At 39.0% G+C, this 22,181-nt stretch overlaps 1 protein-coding gene across 1 annotated transcript in view; it reads right to left on the bottom strand.

Moving 5' to 3' along the window:
- Nucleotides 1-22,181, bottom strand: part of LOC150077392 (DNA damage-regulated autophagy modulator protein 1-like) — a 58,929-nt gene that overhangs the window by 10,476 nt on the left and 26,272 nt on the right. The window contains exons 3-4 of the mRNA XM_090386068.1: nucleotides 21,950-22,017; nucleotides 15,031-15,203 (exon numbers count right to left, since the gene is read on the bottom strand). Coding sequence (XP_090242194.1) covers nucleotides 15,031-15,203; nucleotides 21,950-22,017 — 241 coding nt within the window. The remainder of the gene's footprint in view (nucleotides 1-15,030; nucleotides 15,204-21,949; nucleotides 22,018-22,181) is intronic.

Raw genomic sequence — 22,181 nt, 5'->3', positions numbered from 1 at the left:
AACATAATTATAGTATTCTTTAAAAATAGAATTCATATGCACGGATTTGTTTTTTAAGCAATTTTCGAGGCTGTAGTTAGCCGATTTCAGGAGGAGGGTATAGGATCTTCTCCCTGAATTCTTCCCATTTTTCAGCCCACACAACGTGCAAATCGGCCTGTAAACACATTTCTTCAGACAGAATATACTTAGGATTACGAGCACACGCTTTTGGTGTGGCGGGGAGGTTTAATACAAATACTTTACATTTTTGTCAGCAGCTGAACCTGTTCACGAATATTTTCTGGGAGTTTTTCCATTCGTTACAGACTCGAACACTCGATAAGTTGTATTGGTATTAGCATGTTTATTTATGGTAGACCAAATTTCCTTTGGAAGTGAGAAGAGTTCAGATAAAGTTGTATCGTTTCCCATGATATGCGTAAGTGTAATAGGTTCTTTTGTTGTTGTTGTTGTGGGGGTTTCATGGCGCATAAGCTACTTTGGCCATAATGCGCCTGGTTCTTTTGTATTTGGGACACCGAATTAAAAATGTTCTGCGGTTCCTTCCGATAAAGTGAACAATGATCCGATAGGATACGTTGCACTGTCAAATCAGAATTGCAAATAGTGCACTGTTGTGCAGTTTCGCCTGTGGGTAAGTAGCGGTGTGTAAGGTATGAATGTCCTTTACGTAGTCTGGCTAATATAACTTCTTCGTGTCTACTTCGCCAAGAGTTGGAACGAAAATACGGTAGTCTTTGTGACATTACAGCTCTTGGTAATCTGCATTAGTCTATTTGACGGTACTAGTTCCATATATTCTGTCTGCCATTTTAATCGGCAAATTTGTCGTATGCGTAGTTTTTAGTCTTGAAAGCGGCTCTTTCATGGTTGTCGCATTTCTTTAATTCCATAAGATATTTTGATTCCATTGACTCTTGATAACATAAGATATTTTGCAGTCTGATCTGCTTTCTCATTGCCTGGTACGCCAAATGTGCTGGAATTCATCAAAGCAGAAATTGTGATGGTTTGCTGAGTCTGAGCAAGTTTATTTTTAACTTCGCTCAACAACGGATGGCGGAACATTGTGTTATCCTGTATGGCCCGTATTATACTAAGTGAGTCAGTGTAAATGATATGCCCTGTTGTCGGACTCTTCTCCTTGAGTCCAATGGCTTCAAATATTGCATATACTTCAGCAGAGAGATTATTGTATTCAACCGAAAGTAAGATTGAAGTTGTGAATTAGGGATGTATAACAGCTGCTCCCACTGCCCATCTTTTTTTAGAGCCATCTGTATACATTTTAGAAAAATTAGCATAACTATGTGAATGTGCCTCATACTCTGTCGTCTCTAACACATTGGTGTGCAAAATTTAAGGACAACCATTCCAAAGGAACCTCGTGAGGTACAGAAACCATGAAGGAAACAACACCGACACCAACAACGGAAACAAAACGGTACAGATGGACTTTATTCAAAAATGGCAACATAGCACTGGCTGCCATGATACAAATGCATCATTGTCAAAGATGGAACAAAGGGAAGAGTGGTCCTCAGTAGGAGATATGGCCACCCCTAATGTCGATGCAGCTTTGCACCGCCTGCCCATACTTAGAACAATGTTGTTGATAAGTTCTTGCGGTAACATCGTCCATTCCTCTGTCAGCGCCATCTTCAGCTGGTGAAAATTTTCTGGTGGGTGTGTACGTGCCGCTAGGCGTCTTTCCAGAGCGTCCCATATGTGTTCGATGGGATTTAGATCGGTGGAACGGGCAGGCCAATCTATACGAACAATGCTCTCACTTTCCAAAAGCATATTAACAGCTACAGTGCAATGAGGTGTGGCGTTATCATCCATAAACACGATCTCGGGGCCAATGGCACCTCGGAACAGACGCACATGGGGAAGAATTACCTCAGTACAGTAGCGTGCACCGGTTACAGTACCGCCTTCCAGTATCTAGAGTTGTGTACGTCCATCCAAGATAACGCTTCCCCAGACGAGAACACCTCAACCGCCATATCGATCCATTTCAGTGATGTTTGGAGGTGATGCCGTATGCCAACCTCTCGCCAGATCAGCTGACATCCAGAATAGCTGCTGAGACTGAATCTACTCTCATCAGTAAAGAGTACCTTAAGTTAAGATTTTGTGATTGTAACATTTAGAAATAGTGTTGGTCCTTACGTTTTGCACACCAGTGTATTAATATTCGATAAACAGTCTCTTCCCCACTGCCGATGGGGTCAAAATGTATCGGAGTGGAAAGCCATGGAGGATCTAGCGTCTCGCTCTCTTGGTGGATTGTACTTAATGAAAGTTTACAATTTTCTGTGATCTCACTTAGTCAAAGTCCTGCTGGTTGGTTTGCACGCGGTTTCTTCCTGTATAGTATAGCCTACCGTGGTGTAAAGAGGTATGGGCACCTGGAATGCGTAGGTAGGCTCTTTACTTTAGTGCATAGTTTAAAAGTAGTTCTTTTCTTCGGGGATGTAGAGGAGGTTCGTGAGCATCAGTGTAAAGATTGTATACTGGACAGTTTCAGAATGCTCCTAAGGAATTTGTTATTTGTTATTTGATAAGGTTGTTATGTTCTTTGCCAAAGCTACATTGTAGTGGACAAGGTGTAGTTCAGGAATGAAACCAGTGTTTTCTACAGAAATGGACTGCAATTGATTTTTGTTCAGATAGGCGGTACCATTTTGTTTTGTCCAGTGAAGAAGCTTATTCAGCGATAACTGTAACCGTCGCTTAATATAACGTATTCTCTGAGTGGCATGATAGAGATTCATTGAATTGTCATCGACATATAGATATGCTTGGACAGAAGTGAAGATTTCTTTTTTCAGATCATTAATTCGGAGGCAAGGAGGGTTACACTGAGCACCGATCCTTGCAATACTCACTCCTCTTTTGCATATTTTTGAGAAAGAGCATTCCGATAGCGTACTCGGAAACTGCGTTGCTGTTAAAAGTTCTGTGTGAAAAAGTGGGAGATTGCCACGAAGGTCTACGGGATGTTGATCGCGGAGCATCCCAAAGCGCCAAGTTGTATCAAATGCCTTCTCTGTATCTAGGCTGAACATTGCTATATGCTCATTTTTGATGTAGACATTGCGAATGTTAGCTTCTGCTTGACCATAGGGTCCAGGGAAAATATGATTTTAAGGAAACCAAACCGATCATTGCTTAAAATATGTTGAGATTCTATGTACTATAAGACAAGAGTGTACTATCGTTCAAGGATTTGGCCTAAACAACTGGTAAGCAGATTTATCGGTAATTGGGTGGATTCGAGGTGTACCAGGCTTTAAGAAAGCTAACATTATTGAGTAACCCCAAGGGTTTGGATAAATGCTTTCCAGAAAAATTCGATTGTACTACCTCAATAATTTGTACATCTAAAATTCATTTAGATGTTGCAGTATAGAACAATATATTCGATCCGCAGCGGCAGCCTTACTTTGTGCTCTTTGTATAGCTTGTTAGAATGTGAACATCTGAAACTGGCTCTTGTAGGGATTTGAGGTATTTTTATAAAAGTTAAGCTTATGTTTTCCAACCATGATTCTAATCGTTTAAATGTGAGGCAGTGGGATACTTTTGCCAAGATCTGTGCATCGTCCTCTCCCATGCATCTGCAATTTCTTCGGACAAAAAAAAAGATATTTTTCCCCTTCCAATTAAGCATTAGAGAAGATGCGGAGATATACTTCCCATTCAGCATACTGATCTTTTTTCAAATTATTTTTATTTCTGTATCCATAGTGATTGTCGAAGTAAATGTTATCCATGACTTTTTTGGTTTGCTTCCTGACTCGCCTAAGGATGGCTCAACGTTTTTTGTATTCTACTAAGCTTATTGTGTTGGAGTTTTTCGATGTTCTTGGATGTCTGATGTATTGATAACGTTAGAGCACTGATTAATTGGTATGATATGTTCTGCTGCTTTGTCAATGGGATGTGACATTTTCATCGAAATTTACACGAAATCTAAATTTTTTCTAGTTAGCTTTTGAAAGTTTCCGCCTCTTCGGAGGTTCTGAATTATTTCTTTTGTTTGTATTGTACAGATTATTGGTAAATGATTACTGTTAAGGGGATCTGTTTACATTAACTATTCAGTTATTGGATATGGTACAGGAGAACATATGGATAAGCCAATTGCAGATGATATCCTAGTTGGTAAGTGAATCTATCTGTGAGTGCTAGTATTAAGTAGAATGAATTGATGATTATCTAAGTTGGATTCAATTAACCTGCTTTGGTGGGATTTTTCGAAGTTGTTTAGTGAAATAGGAGCTCCACAGCAGGGTGTGCCCATCAAAATCTCTCAGTAGAAGTAAAGATGGAGGTAGATGAACAAAGAGATGATCGAAGTATCTTACAGATAACTTCCGGTTTAGGGGAAATATATGGAAACCAAAGTTGTATTATTCCAATAGCTAACCGTAATTGGATTTCAATTGCAGAGGGACACATCTGGCTGATATTGCCTTGTCTAACGATATAATGGTCCGGCCATGAGCTGATTGACTGCTGTTCCGATCCCGTCTGAATATAGTGAAGTTACGGATTTCTGTGATGATTTATGGGTAAGTTTCCCCTAGGGAGATGTCTGCCGGACATCTCCCTAGGGGGGAGATGTCCATATGATAACATAAAATGAATGTTATCTGATTGCTTCTGAAATTAGAACATGCAATTCAGCCAGGTATTGTTTGTGTTTTGAAGAATGTACTGGTTTTGACTGTTTTATAGAAGTACTGAAAGTTTTAGGTCATTTTTCTTTCTTTCTTCCTTCCGAAAATAAGGTCTTTCGGTATCCGTATCATTTTTGGTATGCAATTCCGAAAGAGTTTCCTCTAATTCAGGATGTTCATCAAGTTCCATGTTAGTAGTTGGCCATTTTATCTGCTTTAGCACTTACACTAGTTTTATTTTCTACACTTTAAGGGTAAACTGACGTTGGTATCTTAAAAGCTGTGTTACTTGATGTAGTTACAGTTATCCTTGTCTCCATCTGCTGGGATTTTGGATAATCGTGGTCCAATTGGATATGGAGGTGGCGGGTGAGACAGAAACATCTGTTTTTACTGCAGCAGAACACTTTCTTTGGAGAGATGCGGCATACTTAGGTTTGAAAATGGCCGTCGATATATGGTGTTTAGCTTCTTGATATGAAACCTTATTTTCGATTTTTTCTTTGTGTCTTAATTTCAGTTTTCCAGCATTCTCAGCTCTTAGAATAATCTGTCCGCTCAGGAAACAGAGTGGTTATAATCACCGTCCTTCCCACATTGGCTGGGAAAGGTTCCTGTTCGAATCCCGTCAATGGTGCGCAGAACTTTTATGGGCTTTTCTCACTCTATGGCTCAGATAATCAGTCTCAGGTTTGGACAGTAACGTACCACCCTCCAGCAAAACAGACAAATCGAACAGAAAACACACGCACAATTTATGGACATAACACATGGTTAGACAAAATAGTTCTTTGGTTTTCCCTAATGTGACAGGGCATTTTTTTTAAAGATCTTAGGATAAGCTGAATGATTTCCTATACGGTTTGGGTAGCTCATTATTTGTGTAGTATAGTCTGCTTGACTGTGATCAGCTGAACCACAATTTGGACACTGATTTTCCAAAATGCATTTTTAAAGTGTCCATATATTTGACATTGATAACATCGTGCTGGATTGGGTATGTAGGGCAAAAACATAAAAGTGAAGATAACCAGTTTTTAGAGTTTGGTAATCTTGTCCTGTCGTGTTTAATGTCCTGTCGAACATTAAAATAACGATTTTGGTATGGATAAGTACACCATCATGCTTTGTTGTCATTCTTTTCGCTTGTGTTAATTGTTGGTCACATAGTTCCTGTACAAGTTCTTTTGTGATGTTCATCAGGTCCCACTCAGATATGATCCCTTTGGAACAGTTCATAATGGAATATGGCAATAATCTCTATGTTGATTCCATTAAATCAGTCAGTTTCAAGTATGCCACAGCTTGTTTAGCGGTTGTAGCTTCCACAAGCAGACTTCCCAAATTTATTCGCCGTTTTTGGAGAACCAGCAGAATTCTCCAAACATTTCTGAATAACAAAAAGGTGACCGCTTACAAATAAGGCTGTATCTTTTTTATTAATCTGTGCCGAAAGTTCCGCTTCTGTAGGAGAATATTTGTTTGGGTCCATTTTGCTGCTTTAGCCCTGGAGGTTTACTTTTCTCTTGAGGTTAATTGGCCTCGCTACGAGGAAGCTGGAGCAGTACACCAAGCGATTAAGCAGGCAATTATGAATGTGATTAATAACTTTAGAGAGAAAAGCATTATTAAACTTTAATATTAAAAAAAGGCGATTTTGATTTCTGTAGCTCGCTTACTTCTTCTTGTAGCATGGGTCACTCAGTAACTTGACGGAAAAACGACCGCTAACAAAATATAACTTATAGACGTTCTGGTTCTCTATCGGTTTATAGCTCGTTCGATTCTTGGAATAATGTTTTCCACCTGGGCAGACCTTGATAAGTTGCGGTTCTGTCTGTTATCGCACCTGTTAAATGCTCAGCGGCAACCATATCCCTTTGGTAGGCCATGAGATCCTGTCTGTTCCTCATTGTCAGTGCTCTGATTTGGGCCTAGTAGGACTAATAGCCGTTTTTTGCTTACGTCACACATCGAGTGAACTTCGATTTACATATTTTTACATGGATTATTGCATATAGCCAAACCTCCCTGTTTCTAATACACTGACCAGGCAGTGTATCTAAATATATGCAAATAATAGGGAAAGTTCTGAGGTCGTGATACCAATTTTCAATTGTATTCAAATATAAAATTAGCACGTAGAAAAGTCTAGCTTCGATTTCACGAATTTCAGTCGGTTTCACGCTATTTCAGTATGCGAAATCCAACTTACAGTCAAGATTTATGGATTTATGTGTGTGTGTGTGTGTGTGTGTGTGTGTGTGTGTGTGTGTGTGTGTTTTAGAATTTCTGCCGAGTGAACTAAGGCCATGAGGAATCGGTGGAGCACTGTCCCTAAGTTCATGAGATGCTAATAAACACATATTCTATATATTTTGTGGTCAGGTTGCCTATTTTGTGGGATAAAAAACCCGCGTTTCCGGAATAAAAATTATGCATCTCTCTCTCTCTCTCTCGCTCGCTCTCTCGCTCTCTCTCGATCAAGTTCACAAAGTATTTTATTTCTCAAATTCAGCGATATTTGTCGTGAGAGAAAATGAAGCAGCATAGTAAAAAAGTAAGAGGAACATTCATAGGTTTTCTGCCGTCCCAGTTAAGTTAGCTGGTTCCCAGCAAGAGATAAATCGTTTCTATTCAAAATCATTTCGATTCTAATCATAGAATGCACGCAGTTTACATATACAATATACAGCAAACCTCAATACTCAGGCGTATGCAGATGACGTGGTCCTTACCCTGGAAGCCGATAACAGAGCACAGCTTGAAGAAATAGGAAATAGAGCACTTGCTACCCTACAGAACTGGGTATCTGTAGACTTCCAAAACTAAAAATACAGGGCAGAACTGTCAAGCATGCCACAGAAATGAAGTATCTAAACATAATCCAGACAACAACCTATCCTTTACCCTCATCTAACGTATCTACGTAAAAAAGATCCGTAACTACACCTCACTAGTAAACAGTCTCTCGCCGCGACTGGGGATTTGAAGAAACGAACTCTTTCTATGTACTACAGAATCATCTTCATACCAATAATCACATACGCAGCAGGAATCTGGTACACGAAGTCCATAACAGCAGTCAACTACAGAAAACTTGAAACAATACAACGAGCAATGTTACTGACCATCACTAGGGCGGTATGCACGGTCAGCACTCACGCCAATCAGGTGCTACCCCTGGACCTTGAGGTCGTCAGATGCGGATTGCTATATCACCTTTCTAAGGGCAAAGCAGTATCAACCATGGATTACACAACAGACCCAGCTAACACAGCTAAAGCAGAGAAAAGAAGCCTAGCCCACTACCTACAACAAACCTGGTCATCCAGGTTGGTCAACTCCTCTAAGGGAGAGATTACGAGAAAGTTCATTCCCGACACTACTAGGGTTTATGCCGACCTGGCTAGCCAGGTGGGTAAAGTGCCTGCCTGGCAACCCAAAGGTCGCGGGTTCGAATCCCGCCTCGGGCTTGGATCAGAGTAAAATGCAAAAAAAAATTGGGAGGTGCATTATGGCCACAGAAGCCGATGCGCCAAAAACAAACAACAAACAAACTAGGGTTTATCCGGAAATGCCGAAATGGTTCTCCCCTGGCCTCTATGCCACGTTCTTCTTAACCGGCCATGGGCCCATCAAAGGGGAATTACAGGCACTAGGCATTATTGATGATCCCCTATGCCACTGTGGTTCCCCGGAAAGCTGGAGCCACTTAATGTATGACTGTGAGCTCTATGAGGACTTAAGATATACTCTCTTCATCAAAATCCATTATCTTCCAAAAGACCGGGAAAAGCACGTCCTTTATAACGACAAAGACTACATTGCCTTCACGCACTTTGCTCAAGAATTGTTCACACGACTTAGGGCGCTTCCACGAACACAAACTTGAAAACTGTACAGTGCAATCGATAACTAACGACGCAGCTTTGAATCACTGACTGGAACCTCGACTGAGAGAGAAGTTCCATTAATGCACAGCAGAAGATAAGGAAACTGACACACTCAAACCCCATCAAGTGCCATCTGGCGATTCGAACTAGGTGCCTAACCTAGTTCCCTATAAATCCCATTCCCTGGACCGGTGGGGGGTTTGTGTTTGTGTCTCCCCTGCAACCCCCTTCTTCTCCTGAGGGGGCCTCGGCTTGCTCCACTGACTTTTTGGGGTCGCCTTCTCTACCGTTCCCATTCTTCTGTCTTTTCCTCCAGTCTTCAGTCTCCCCTCCCCACTCTGCCTAAACTGTCCGCGTACACCCCGCACAATGTCAAAATTCAACAACTTCCAAAATTAAACCGCATTAATATAAACTCTTTCGGCCTTACTTTTGCAACGTTTTTGCCCCCATTTTTTATTTTTTATTTATTTTATTTTATTTTATTTATTTTTTATTTTATTTTATTTTTTATTTATTTTTTTATTTTATTTTTTATTTATTTTTATTTATTTTTATTTTTTTTATTTTTTATTTTTTTTTATTTATTTATTTTTATTTTTTTATTTTATGTTATTTTTTATTTATTTTTTTTTTTATTTTTTTATTTTTTTATTTTATTTTATTTTTTATTTATTTTATTTTATTTTTTATTTATTTTATTTTATTTTTATTTTTTATTTTATTTTTTTATTTATTTATTTTTTTTTAGGTCCTTGCCACAGAAATCTCTGAAAATTAGGTGGCAGGATCTGCCAGAGTGAAAACTTAAAATTACTTGGTACCTGGTCTGCCTCCAAGAGGCATAGTGTGGACAACGCTGGGCTCCAGCAGGGCTCCAGCGGCTAAATGGCCTGAGGAACAACGATACACAACGCTATACTTACAAAATCCATACACTTTTAAATCTCTGGCCTTTACAGTGAACTGTTACACCTACAATGAAAGCAACGCGGAGATGGGGGAAACCCCTGGTGCCGTTATAGTGTATAGTGTGTTCGTTACACACTATACACTATATACAATAATCAGAAGTATATTGTATATAGTGTAAATATAGCGTATATAGTGTCTTAAATGCCTAAGCATAAATTTTAGACCAAACCTACCCAAGTCCAATAGGTCTATTTCATCTATGTAATGCCATACAGAAATACATCAGCTGTTCACTTTCATTCTTTTATTTAAAGTCGATCACTTTAATGAAGACATTCCGCAATGTGAATTAACGGGCACGACAAGTATGAGAGCAAACGCCAATTAGTTCTCTTTAACGTTGCCAGGCATTCAGTGTAGCTGTTTCGCTTCTTCTGTTATCCACAGCACGTGCAAGTCACTTTGTTTACAATACTTGGAAAAGAAGGCGCAAGTCATTTTTTTATTTATCTACGGGTTTATCTATAAAACAGCTGTGTAAGAAGCAGCAGTGATATGCGCATCTTGTCTCCCAGATTACGTGCCTAATGGAACACCCACTTACATTGAATCAAGAACTTTCAAGTTCTACCAACGAATCACTTCTCAGTTCCCCGGCTTTTATTTTGAACGTGATCAGAAAATGACGAGTTTATCCGATATCAAACTGAATATATTCTGTACTGAAAGCATCCATATAAAACGAAAGTAAACCAAAAACAAGCATAGAATTTCGAATTTTCGTTTTCATTTCTTTCTCTTTTTTTTAAGTGTATTTTTTTTTTTTATGAAAATCCCAAACACGAGAGGTAATTGAACTTATAGTGCTTAGTAACGTGCATGGGTTGGAGGTTGAGAAGAGGAGAAAGAAGATATTTGTTGACATTAGATTTGAACTTCTTTAGATTGTAATTTTCAGGAAATAAGTATGAAGGAAGGTTGTTCCAGAAAATGGCAGTTGAATGAATAAACGAGGAAGATGAAAAGTTGGTTCTGTGAGTTTCAGGTTGGACAGTAAATGGATGCTGGCTGGTGGCGGCACATGTACCGACTGTTTTGAAAGAGAGCGGGAATTATAGAAGCCAATTCAGAAGAACAGTGCCCATGGAAGTATCTGTAGAAAAAGCATGCAGCGGAAACAGTACATCTGTGAGACAGAGAATGGAGAGAGTCTGTTAGTGGAGATGAGTCATTAATTAACCTAACTGCCCTCTTCTGAATGCAATCTAGAAGCCTCAGAGAGGTTTTTGGGGCACCACCCCAGATGTGTGAACAATATTCCATGGTAGAGCGGATTTGCGATTTATACAGAGTGAGAAGCTGTTTGGAAGAAAAGTAACACCGAGAACGAAAGAGAAAACCGAGTTTTTTTTAGATGCAGAGGAAACAATATTTGTAATATACTTGTGCCAAGAGAGATTAGAAGTCAAGGTAATCCCCAAAAGAGATATATCATTTTGCCTACAAATCGGAGTATCACCAAAGATAAGCACAGGAGCAGAAGAATCCTTTTTGCGAGACATAAGGCAGAACTGAGTTTTAGAAGGATTGAAAACAACTAAGTTGTCTTTGCCCCACTGGAGAAATACCTGGAGATCGGCATTTAAGGAATTTGTAGTGGATTTCGAGAAGTTGAAGCTGATTGAGCAGGGTGAAATTTCTCAAACTAGAAAGTGGAATGCAATGTGCTATCATCAGCAAAACTATGGATAGGATTTCCGGTCAATGGAAGAAGGTCAGTATACAAGAGGAAAAGGATGGAGGAAAGAACTGAACCTTGGGGGACACCAGCATCAGTGGAGATGTTAGAATATAGAGAGATCTACTATCACCTTCAGTGAGCGGTCAGAGAGAAAACTCGATAACCAATTACAAAAAACAGTTGGCAGACCATACAATGGAAGCTTGTTTAGAAGACCTATAGGTCAAACACGATTGAAAGCCTTTGAGATGTCAAGAGCAACTGCTTGGGTTTCACAGAACTTTTCCATTGAATTAGTCTTAAATGGGTAACATAAGCCAGAATAGCACCAGTGGATCGCCACTGACGGAATCCATACTGACGATCGTTGATCACATGGAAAGTTTCTAGATAGTTTAAGAGTTGGTGGTTAATTGATTTTTCCATTACTTTATAAAGAGTAGACGTAATTACAATGGGATGATAATTGGGTGGGAGGGATTTGTCAACCTTTTTTGGAACTGGCTGGATATGAGCAAATTTCCAAGCAGAAGGAAAAACCTTTGGAATAAGAAAGTGAAAAAAGGCGGCAAAGAAAAGGAGCACAGGTTTTGAGAATAAGTGGAGAATTCCTATTAGGACCTGGAGGTTTCTTAGCATCAGGATTCGTCACAATATTTCTGTGACGAATCCTGATGATTCGTCACAGAAATATTGTTGTTTCTGTTGACTTCCTTTTGACGGAAGACCACAGGAGGCATTGAATGGTGCGAGGTGTTTTACCAATATCATTAATACATGAGTTGGAAGGAAAATGGGATGATAGCAGGTCAGCTTTATCCTTGATTGAAGTGCCAATAGAATCATCTGGTTTTGACAGAAGTGGAGCAGAGATGGGCAAAAGTTGCAGCCAATGGCTTTGGCAAGAGACCAGAATGCTCGGCTACCATTAGGGAAAGAAAAATGTTTTATACTCTTAGCCTGTTCAAAATCTAGTTTGGACTGATTAATAAATGCTTTACTATTGTTGCGAGCTCTGGTGTAGGCAGAAAATGAAACTGAAGAATTGGAAACAAGCCAATTACGATATGCAACATTCTTCTCTTGAACAGATTTAGCACATTTACTGGAAAATCAAGGTTTAGATAAAGGACGAGATGTTAAAGTGGAGTGTGGTATAATTCCTACCATTCCTACAAGAATAATTTCACTGACACAATCTGAACAAACGTTGATATCAGAAGTTTTGAAACAGTAATCCGACCAAGGAAAAGAAGAAAAGAAATCTCGCAGGTCATCTCATTTTGCATTCTTGTAATGCCAAACAACACGAAGACAGGAATAGCCATGAGATTAAGGCCCCATTGGAGAAGAGACAATCACCAAGTTGTGATCCGAGGAGCCTAAAGGACCATTCACTTCGACCGTTTTTTCGAAAGGTTGTTTGTGAGAAAAAGGTCAAGTGTTGTTGTTGAGTTTAACAACGCATTAGGCTGCTAGGACCATATTGTATCTTTCTATCTTTTGTAATGGTGATTATAAAATATCAGCTTCATTATAACAACTATATTTTATGATATATTGGTATAAGATTTAGGAAAGTAAATAGTTCTTTTTTATTAGGATCAGCTCCAAGAATCTGCAATATATTTGATGACTGCATTAGCAATTGATTTAAAGGTGTTTAAGGGGATATTTTGAAAGTGGGGACAGCCACTAACAAATGGCGAATGGTCAGTTGTACTTGACATGATTGTCATGATTGACATGATTGTAGAGCGCCGTCATTGATTAATAGATACAGGTGAGTGAGTTAAGTATGCCCAATCCTTAACCTTCCTAAAATTGTTTCTTCTCGACTGCTTTTCCGGAAGCTGGAGAGCCACAGGTTTGGTTTTGATTTAATTCGGTTAAAGTTTGTTCCCTGGATAACCTCTTCAGATTATTGACCAGTTACTGTAATGAGTGTATAAAGCTCAGTCAGAGGGTTAAAATCGGTAAAACGTTTGTCGGTAAAAGCTGAACGCAGTCTACTGAAATATGTTTAATCGATAAAAATGTGTCACACATAGGAGGGTCACACAAAAAGGACACACACGTAGGAGGGTCACACAAAAAGGACTCACACATATCAGGGTCACCAGCCCTCAACAAAAATAAATACGCCAAATGGATGTGTCCTATGCGGAACCTGCTAAAACCTATAGGATTTATCTCATGGCAGTTTAGCCTGCGCAGACAGACTTTAAATAAATTACATGAGATAAAGCCTATAGGCTTTATCTCATGTAATTTATTTATTTAAAGTCTGTCCATTCCACGAATTCTGCCACTGCAAATGAATGTTGTGTATATTTTTCCAGTAGTATAGGGGACTAGCAGGCATAATGATAACGACGAGGAACTGATGATTTGGCTGCAGTATCAACCATATCATTTCCCCCAATCCCAATTGGGGGAAATTATATGGCTAGGAATCCAAAAAAATGACTAGGAATCCAGCAGAAACAGATATCAAAAGTATGATTATACAAAGAATTGATCTTCTTCTGATTTGAGACAGAACTGGATGAGAAGTGTATCTCAAAGTTAATAAAGCCTGTAATACACTCAGAGCATCGGAATATATAATAAAACGTCGGTATTGGCAGGTGTTAAAGTAATCCAAGGCTAACTCTATAGCGTGGAACTTTGCAGTACATGTATATATGCTGCATTTCGGGGGAATCCGCTGGGATATAGTGGTGTCTGGAAAGACAGTAGTAGAAACTATACATGACTTCGACTCCTCTCTGCAACGGAGATAGGTACTTTTGGAACGATAATGCAATTAGACACCGTGTCAAATATATAGGTAAATGGCTTGAAAACCACAATACACATCTGTCCTGACCAGCACAAACCAATCCACCTATAGTACAGCAAATGCTTGAGTTTCCTAGCCAGTACGATGTTTCTTCTGGCACCTTTAAGAATCTTAAAAATTGGACAGCAATCGGACTAAAGATAGCTCTGAATACTATTATGATATCGCCCTAATAAAGAAGTACATATTATTTTGTAAGACTGTTCTTAGTATTACTTAAAACACTAGAAAAAGAGGTCCAAAAATATCAACTACTGAGAAAAGATGAACACACGTAAATTGTAAAGGCAATAATCCTGCAATTTAAAGGTTTACGTCTTCTCTGCGTCTTTGGCACCTCACAGGCAACATACATTATCATAAATGGTTGATTTCTTCGAGATAATTCTGGCTGTACAAGCATGCGCTCTTGAATGTGCTCCTGATTTAAAGATTTGCTCTGTGGATATAATATAAATGTCCTGTTTCCCCGTTGGACAAGCTCCAATAAGTTAATGAAAACACTAGCAAACATCGATTTACACTGATTCCTTAGTTTTTGTTTTAATATATATCGGTCTCTGATCGCACACAGGTCTATGGAAAATTGCAAAATGAGGAGGAATGCACAAGATAATTTGGCTAGGGCTGGTTAAGAAATAGCAGGTTTCAATTGCAGTAGCCTTTCAACCAGTTAGCACTATCATGGAGAACATGATATCGTGTCGAATATTTATAATATCGATTATTTATAAAGTCGATGATTTTATTTTTCCACAATGTTGGAGAAATAAATAATCGATAATTTATAAAGAATCTTTTGTCACTGAAACATATTAAAATACTCAATTGGTAACAAAACAATATAATGAGTCAATTACAGATACTAATGAGCCAATCCTGTTTCCTTTTACTACAAGAACAAATATCCTTAACATACGTTTAAATTACTGTACCTACCCATTGAGGATATTCCCTTAACGTATTGATGGGAAAAGCAATAACCATTAACATTCCAAATAATCCTCCTGTTCCAAAGAAAGTGCTGGCTGTATTCACCATATCGATCTTTCTCACACGTTGTCTGTTCATATTGGCCACCATGAGATACCTGATGAAAAGACCTATTGCCCCTGTTAAATGAAATAAAAATTAATTAAAAATTATAGTGGTTTCAAACAACTCAAAAGAGCGCAATATTCTAAAAACAAAATTTCTTCCATCGGTGGAAGAAAAATGCACAAACTTAGTGTATAGTTTAAATTAACAATTTGCGAAAATGATTATCTTGGGAAAGCATTGCAAAATAGCAAGATCTTGACACGGATATTTTGTACATATTCTCGTTAGAAGACAGATACTTCAGCTTCCTGTTTCCCCATTTCTTGATTAGCTGCGCAATACAAAAGTGAACCACGTGGATGAAATTATATACGGTAAATCCTCGATTTAACGGATTGATAGTGGAGAAGGGGTGTCATTTAATGCCTAAAGTCCGTAAAATCGAATGTAACCTGTGGGACATTTTTTATTGTTCTTAATGTAAAAAAAAAACTTTAATACAATATACAGTATTGTACAATATAAAATTATGTTGCAATTTGGCCTTTGATTTACGGTTATCAGAAACACGTTTTCAGAAAGAATAAAAAACCATTTCCTGAATTCCATTATAAAAATAAAAGTAGGTAATTACCAAAACAATAATCGAATACACTGGTGTGCAAAACTTAAGGACCAAAACTATTTCTAAAGGTTACAACCACAAAATCTTTACTTAAGGTACGCTCTTTACTGATGAGAGTAGATTCACTCTCAGCAGCGATTCTGGACGTCAGCTAATCTGGCGAGGGATTGCAACACGGTATCACCCGGCAAACATCACTGAAAGGGATCGATATGGCGATTGAGGTGTTCTCGTCTGGGGAGGCGTTATCTTGGATGGACGTACACAACTCTAGATACTGGAAGGCGGTTCTGTAACCGGTGCGTTAATGTACTGAGATAATCCTTCCCCATGTGCGTCTGTTCCAAGGTGCTATTGGCCCCGAATTCGTGTTTATGGTTGATAACGTCACACTCCATCGCACTGCAGCTGTGTTATTCTTTCGGAAAGTGAGGACATTGTTCGTATGGATTGGTCTGCCCGTTTCATCCGATCTAAATTCCATCGAACACATATGGGACGCTCTGGGGAGACGCCTAGCGGCACGTCCACACCCACTAGAAAATGTTCAACAGCTGAAAATGGCGCTGACAGAGGAATGGACGATGTTACCGCAACAACTTATCAACAACATCGTTCTAAGTATGGACAGGCGGTGCAAAGCTGCATCGACATTAGGGGTGGCCATATCTCCTACTGAGGACCACCTCTTCCCTTTGTTCCATCTTTGGCAGTGATGCATCTGTATCATGGCAGCCAGTGCTATGTTGCCATTTTTGAATAAACTCCTTCTGTGCCGTTTTGTTTCCATTGTTGTGTCGGTGTTGTTTCCTTCATCATTTCTGTACCTCACGAGGTTCCTTGGTATACTTTTCCCATATCTAGACCACTCCAATGAGAAGCTACAGGTGAAAACCTGACTGGCCCTTAATTTTTGCACACCAGTGTAGTAAATTATTATTAATTAAAAATTAATAATAACACTGAAGTTTTGTGTTATTAAAAAAATAATATGGTCGAGATTATTATGTACATTACTGTATTATTATTTGTCAGGTCTGTTAAAACTGAAATCCTCTATATAGGGGTCCGTTAAATCGAGAGTTTACTGTAATCACGGAAAGAGTGCTGAATAGCACTGAGAATACAGCAACTTTGCTATCAAGTTAATACTACTGTATGTTTTAATGCTATTATTTTAATATATTTAACTAAGAAACTAGTATTTTAAACAAGTGTGTCAATATACTTTATTAACCATGTTTAAACTGAAGGTTGTTCATTTAAATGGAAATTAAGCCTATCATCAAATCGATAAGATAACTTCAATAATTGTTCATGCTGATTAATGTAAACATAAAAGGTTATTTCAATTCCACAGTTAGGTAAATTATATACTAACTGGCCAGTTTATTAGGACGTGAGCTAATGAGGTGCTGTACCGGTGATGGCTTGATTCACTCCTTTGACAGGACGTGGCGTACAATCAACAAAATGTTATAAAGTATCAAGAGGAATGCTAAACTGTTTGTAGCCAAGCTGTTCTTAATTCCTGGAGTAACGTGGTTAAAGGATTGTACCGGTGTACTCACCTTTCGGGTCCTTCCTTTAGATGCCCAACGAGATTGAAATCCGAGGTTGGATTGGCCTGAGCAGGTGATTGAAGTCTATCTCAAGTTCCGCCAACCACACATCTAGTTCGGTGTGGTTGCATTTTCATCTCCAAAGCACTGCTGTCCAGAGGCATAAACATGCACCACTGGCGTGTGTGCCTGATCCGAAACGATGGTCATACATGCTTTGGAGTTCTCCGTGCCCCCCCCCCCCTCCCCAGTGGAATCAGTGGATCAAAGTTATTCATCAAAATATGCTCCACATCATCGCACCTTCTCTAGTACCTGACTATTAGCACACTGCACTATGATTCCAGTGCCTCTTCCTCAGAAATCATGGGATCACATGACTTGCACTGCCTTCCTGACAGAACATTTAACTTTAGTATTTAATAAAAAAGGTTAATTGTTAGCTCGTTTCTCGGTGATTATACTTAAAAATTCGCTCCATAAGTCGAGCACCACGTTTCGTCACTTTACATTATCGGTCGAAGTTTTGTCTATCACGAAAGTTTTCCGGTCTTTTCCCATTTGTTAAAGACTCGATAACCCACTCATCGAACATTCAACAAGTGCAGCCTTTTTCTTGCTGATAAAGTGAAGTATATAAAATCTAAGGCAGTGTATCGACTTAACATGTGTGGCCAGTGCAATATTGAGTCAATTTGATGTGACATAAGCACTGGAAAAGCAAAAATGAGAGTACGAGAGTGTTTATATGCCTAATGACTCTGATGAGTACAACGAACAACTGTACAGTGAAATATAGTACGCCACTAAATCACAATCTCTTATGATGAGGAATTTTAACTTTCCAGATTGGAAAGTGCAAATTTTCCCAACATACTGACCAAAACACATTGACCAATCCACTCTTTCCAGAGACTGGAAAGAGTGGGTTGGTCACTCACATTGGTTGACTCTTTTCTGCAGAATCATGGTAGAGAGGCAATAAGAGGAAGTAATACTCTTTATCTCATTATCAGCAGTGATTATTCAGGCATTAAGAATCTGCAGATAAAAGAACTACTAGGTAGGAGTGATCACAGCGATTTGGGATTTAATTAGAGTTGTAACGACCATCAAAGGTAAGAAGTAAGGGGAAAGGTTTTGCTTTCGTAAATGTGGCTACAGCGTTCTCAGACAGTTTTTAAATTCTATACGGTGGGACCAACTGATGATGTCACCAACAGCAAATTCTAATGGGAAGCAATCAAAGAATTAATCATAGAAGCTACTAGGCTTTTCGTACCAACTAAGAAATACTCTTCAAGGTATAGTCCTAACTGGATGTCACATGAACTGATGAGACTCGTGGCAGAGAAGAAAAATGCAGGGGTGCATATCAATTATCAGGCGACACAGAAGAAAATGGTAGATAAAAACTAGTCTGTAATCAAGTCACAAAGGAGGTTTGGCAAGCAAAGGCAGATTACGAGAAATCTTTGACGAAGGATGCAAAGAAAAACAGCAAAGACTTCTTTATTTATGTAAACACTAGACGGAAGGGGATGAATCAAATTGATCCACTTGATATCGATGGTTCTATTTTTGATGATCATGCTTAAGTTGTTGAAAAACTGAATGAGTATTTTGCATCTACATTCACACATGAGGAATTAGGAATTCTTTAAGGAAGGGAATTTCAGAAATTCATCAAACTCTAACAGAACTTAACGATTTTATAATAAGTGAAAGGAAAATGTAAGATAAACTGCTGAAGTTAAACATAACACAGACACCTGGAATGGATGAGATCTATACAGTTATATTAAGGGAAACTGCGAAAGCCGTAAACAAACCCTTATTCATAATTATGAGTGCATTCTTGCATTCAGAGGAGAACCCTGCAGACTGGAGACGTACGAATGTATGCAGAATTCACAAACAGGGATCAAAGGGTGACACGAGTAATTAGAGACCTGTTTATTCAAATTCTCTTCCAGGGAAAATAATTGAGTCACTGGTAAAAGAAGTAATGCAGGATCATCTAGACAAGACTGCAGTTATAGTTCAGACACAGCACGAGTTTGTTAAGGGGAAATCTTGTCTGACCAGAGTGGATACTACGATGTGTCACGAAGGAACTGGAGGCAAAAAATTATTTTTATATCATGTAGTTAGATTATAGGAAAACTTTTGATACTATTGCACATAAAAGAATGCTTTACAGATTGGAGCATTGAGGGCAAGTTTCTGTTATATAAGGGGGTGGTTGAGTGGGAGAAGACAGAGAGTGACAATCAAGGGACAGTGCTCTTCGTGGACTAACATTATTAGTGGAGTCGCCAAGGTTTGGTGTTGGGCCCATTGTTTTTTTTCCTATATTTGTCAATGATACTGATGAAGGCATATCAGGTTTAATATCTAAGTTTGAAGAAGATACAAAAGTCGGCTGGAGGAATGACGGTATGCTACTTCAACAAGATCTAGAAGAGTTTGGCAGATGGGCTGAGAAATGGTGACTGAAGTTTAACATTGACAAATGGAATGTACTGCATATCCCAGAGTAATAACAAAGTAACGTGTCAACTGTGGAGTACTACACTAAGAGTAATGGAAAATTACTCTTAGTGTAGTACGTGGGTTTCATCGATAATATACACGAACTTTGCTAGTAGGGATGAGGAGATAATTGTCCCATTGTATAAGGCAATGGTAAGGCCATACCTTGGGTACTACACACAGTTCTGGAAGCCTCGTTTTAGGAAGGATGTAGAGTTGCTGGAACAAGTGCAGAAAAGGCCAACGAGATTGATGAGGGGAAGAAAGGGGTCCCCTTACCAAGAAAGGCTTCAGTTCTACAAAATGCAGCATCTGGTGCATTCAGAGGCAATCTGATCAGATTGATTATGTTCTAAAAAGACAGTAGCAGATCCCACACACGATTCTGACCCCGAGCCGTCGGTGTACACTGGCAAGAAGTCAGAATGTTCGGGTCGGTTTTCTTTATAGAGCCGAAGATAGACGGAAGATGGGGCATCAGACTTCATACACTTCTTAAAGGTGAAGTCGGATGATACTGGTATTTGAGCATGCCAGGGCGGAAGATGATGCGTTGATGATAGTGCAATCTTGTCTACCGTGAGGTTCGGAAATCTGAGTAGCTCTTGGACGCAAATACCCAATGGACGGGAATCTGGTTTGGTGTACGTTTCCACTTCCACATGTACGTAATCGACGTCTTCGGATTCCTCTTGATATGCTCTGGCAGTTCATGGTGTTGTTAACATTATTGTGATTGTCACCGCCAGCTCCTTTGCTGGTTCGTGATACTACAGAGCTCCAGCTCCTTATGCTAGCAGGTCTCTCCTCGGCAGCTACTTGTGATGCTGTTTTTTCTCAGCGGAGTACCTGTTTCCTGCAGTCTCTGGAATGTAGATTCTTGAATAACTTGATGTCGTGAGGATTCCCTTATTCACCGTTATTAATTTGTGTTTTTGGTATGGTTTGCTGCAACCATCGTAACTGATTGATGCTGTGGACTTTGAAATGGGCTGACAGTTATTCATAACGTGGACTTAGGCACATTAACCCGGACTTGGACACCTTAAGCTGGGCTTTGAACTGTTGTGTGTGTGTGTGTGTGTGTGTGTGTGTGTGTGTGTGTGTGTGTGTGTGTGTGTGTGTGTGTGTGTGTGTGTGTGTGTGTGTGTGTGTGTGTGTGTGTGTGTGTGTGTGTGTGTGTGTGTGCGAGCGATAAATTATGTTTACTATTATAAATCAAAATCATGGTACTGGGGAAAAATAATATGAATTGTAAAAGGTCTTTCTTTAATTAAAGTAATATCGTTCGTTCTCACAATTACTGATTTGAATAAAGGCAAGGTTCGGTGCAGCTATGGAATAACACCAACAGCAGAAGGTTGAAACGGACAAACAACTTCGTGTTGTGTGTGCGTGCGTGTGTATTTGTCCTTTTAGTGTTTCTCGCCCTGCAATTGAGCAAAACAGGGAGGGAATAGATTGTATTTATCTAAGTTATCTGTAGATTGAACAGCGGCGTTGTTAAATTTTGGCAGGAACCGCTTAATACAATAAATAAATTAATTAAATAACTATCTCTACATATCTGGCTCCTTCTTTGTATCGCATCTTACGAATAGGCGATGCCGTTACTGAAGGATCGTTCGATTTCATGAAAGAGTAGGCCTAACTACTCGTTTTGGGTGGTAACCTCGGGGTATGGGCTTTCCATCCTACACTTTCGCATAAGCATATTTTCGGACTTAAGAGCAACCAAAAGTTGTTTGTCCGTTTCAACCTTCTGCTGTTGGTGTTATTACATAGCTGCACCGAACCTTTCCTTTATTCTTATCATTAATTGTGAGAATGAACGATATTACTTCAATTAAAGAAAGACCTTTTCTAATTCATTTTTTTTTCCACAATACTATGATTTTGATTTAGAATAGTAAATATAATTTATCTCAATTTAACTTAAAAGAATTCATAGAACAAAAGAAAAGTAACTTTGTCCAGATCAATACTATTATCCACAGTTTTCCTTAACTCGTTACTTGTGAGACATTATCAGAATCTGAAGTCAGCTTCTGATAAAATCATGCATAAAAAGTCTGTTGACTACTAAGTTACTTACCAATGAAAGCAGCGTAGGATATTAATATCGTGAAGATCCCCGACTGAGGGGCTGTTCCTGCTGCATCGCTGTAAGCACAAAAAGTAAGCAATTAATTATGCTGAACATTAGAAATTTAAAACACTTTATAGAATAATATATGATGTGTACCATACACGAAAAAAGTCGAATTCCGATAATTGCCGCAAAAATGTGCGCTAAAAAGTCTAGTCGAAGCAGTGTTAGACACAGT

The sequence above is a fragment of the Mastigoproctus giganteus genome, chromosome 12 (assembly GCF_048544385.1).
Source record: "Mastigoproctus giganteus isolate SK-2022 chromosome 12, ASM4854438v1, whole genome shotgun sequence".
Classification (NCBI taxonomy): Eukaryota; Metazoa; Arthropoda; class Arachnida; order Uropygi; family Thelyphonidae; genus Mastigoproctus; species Mastigoproctus giganteus.
This window is presented reverse-complemented; position numbering and strand designations above follow the sequence as displayed.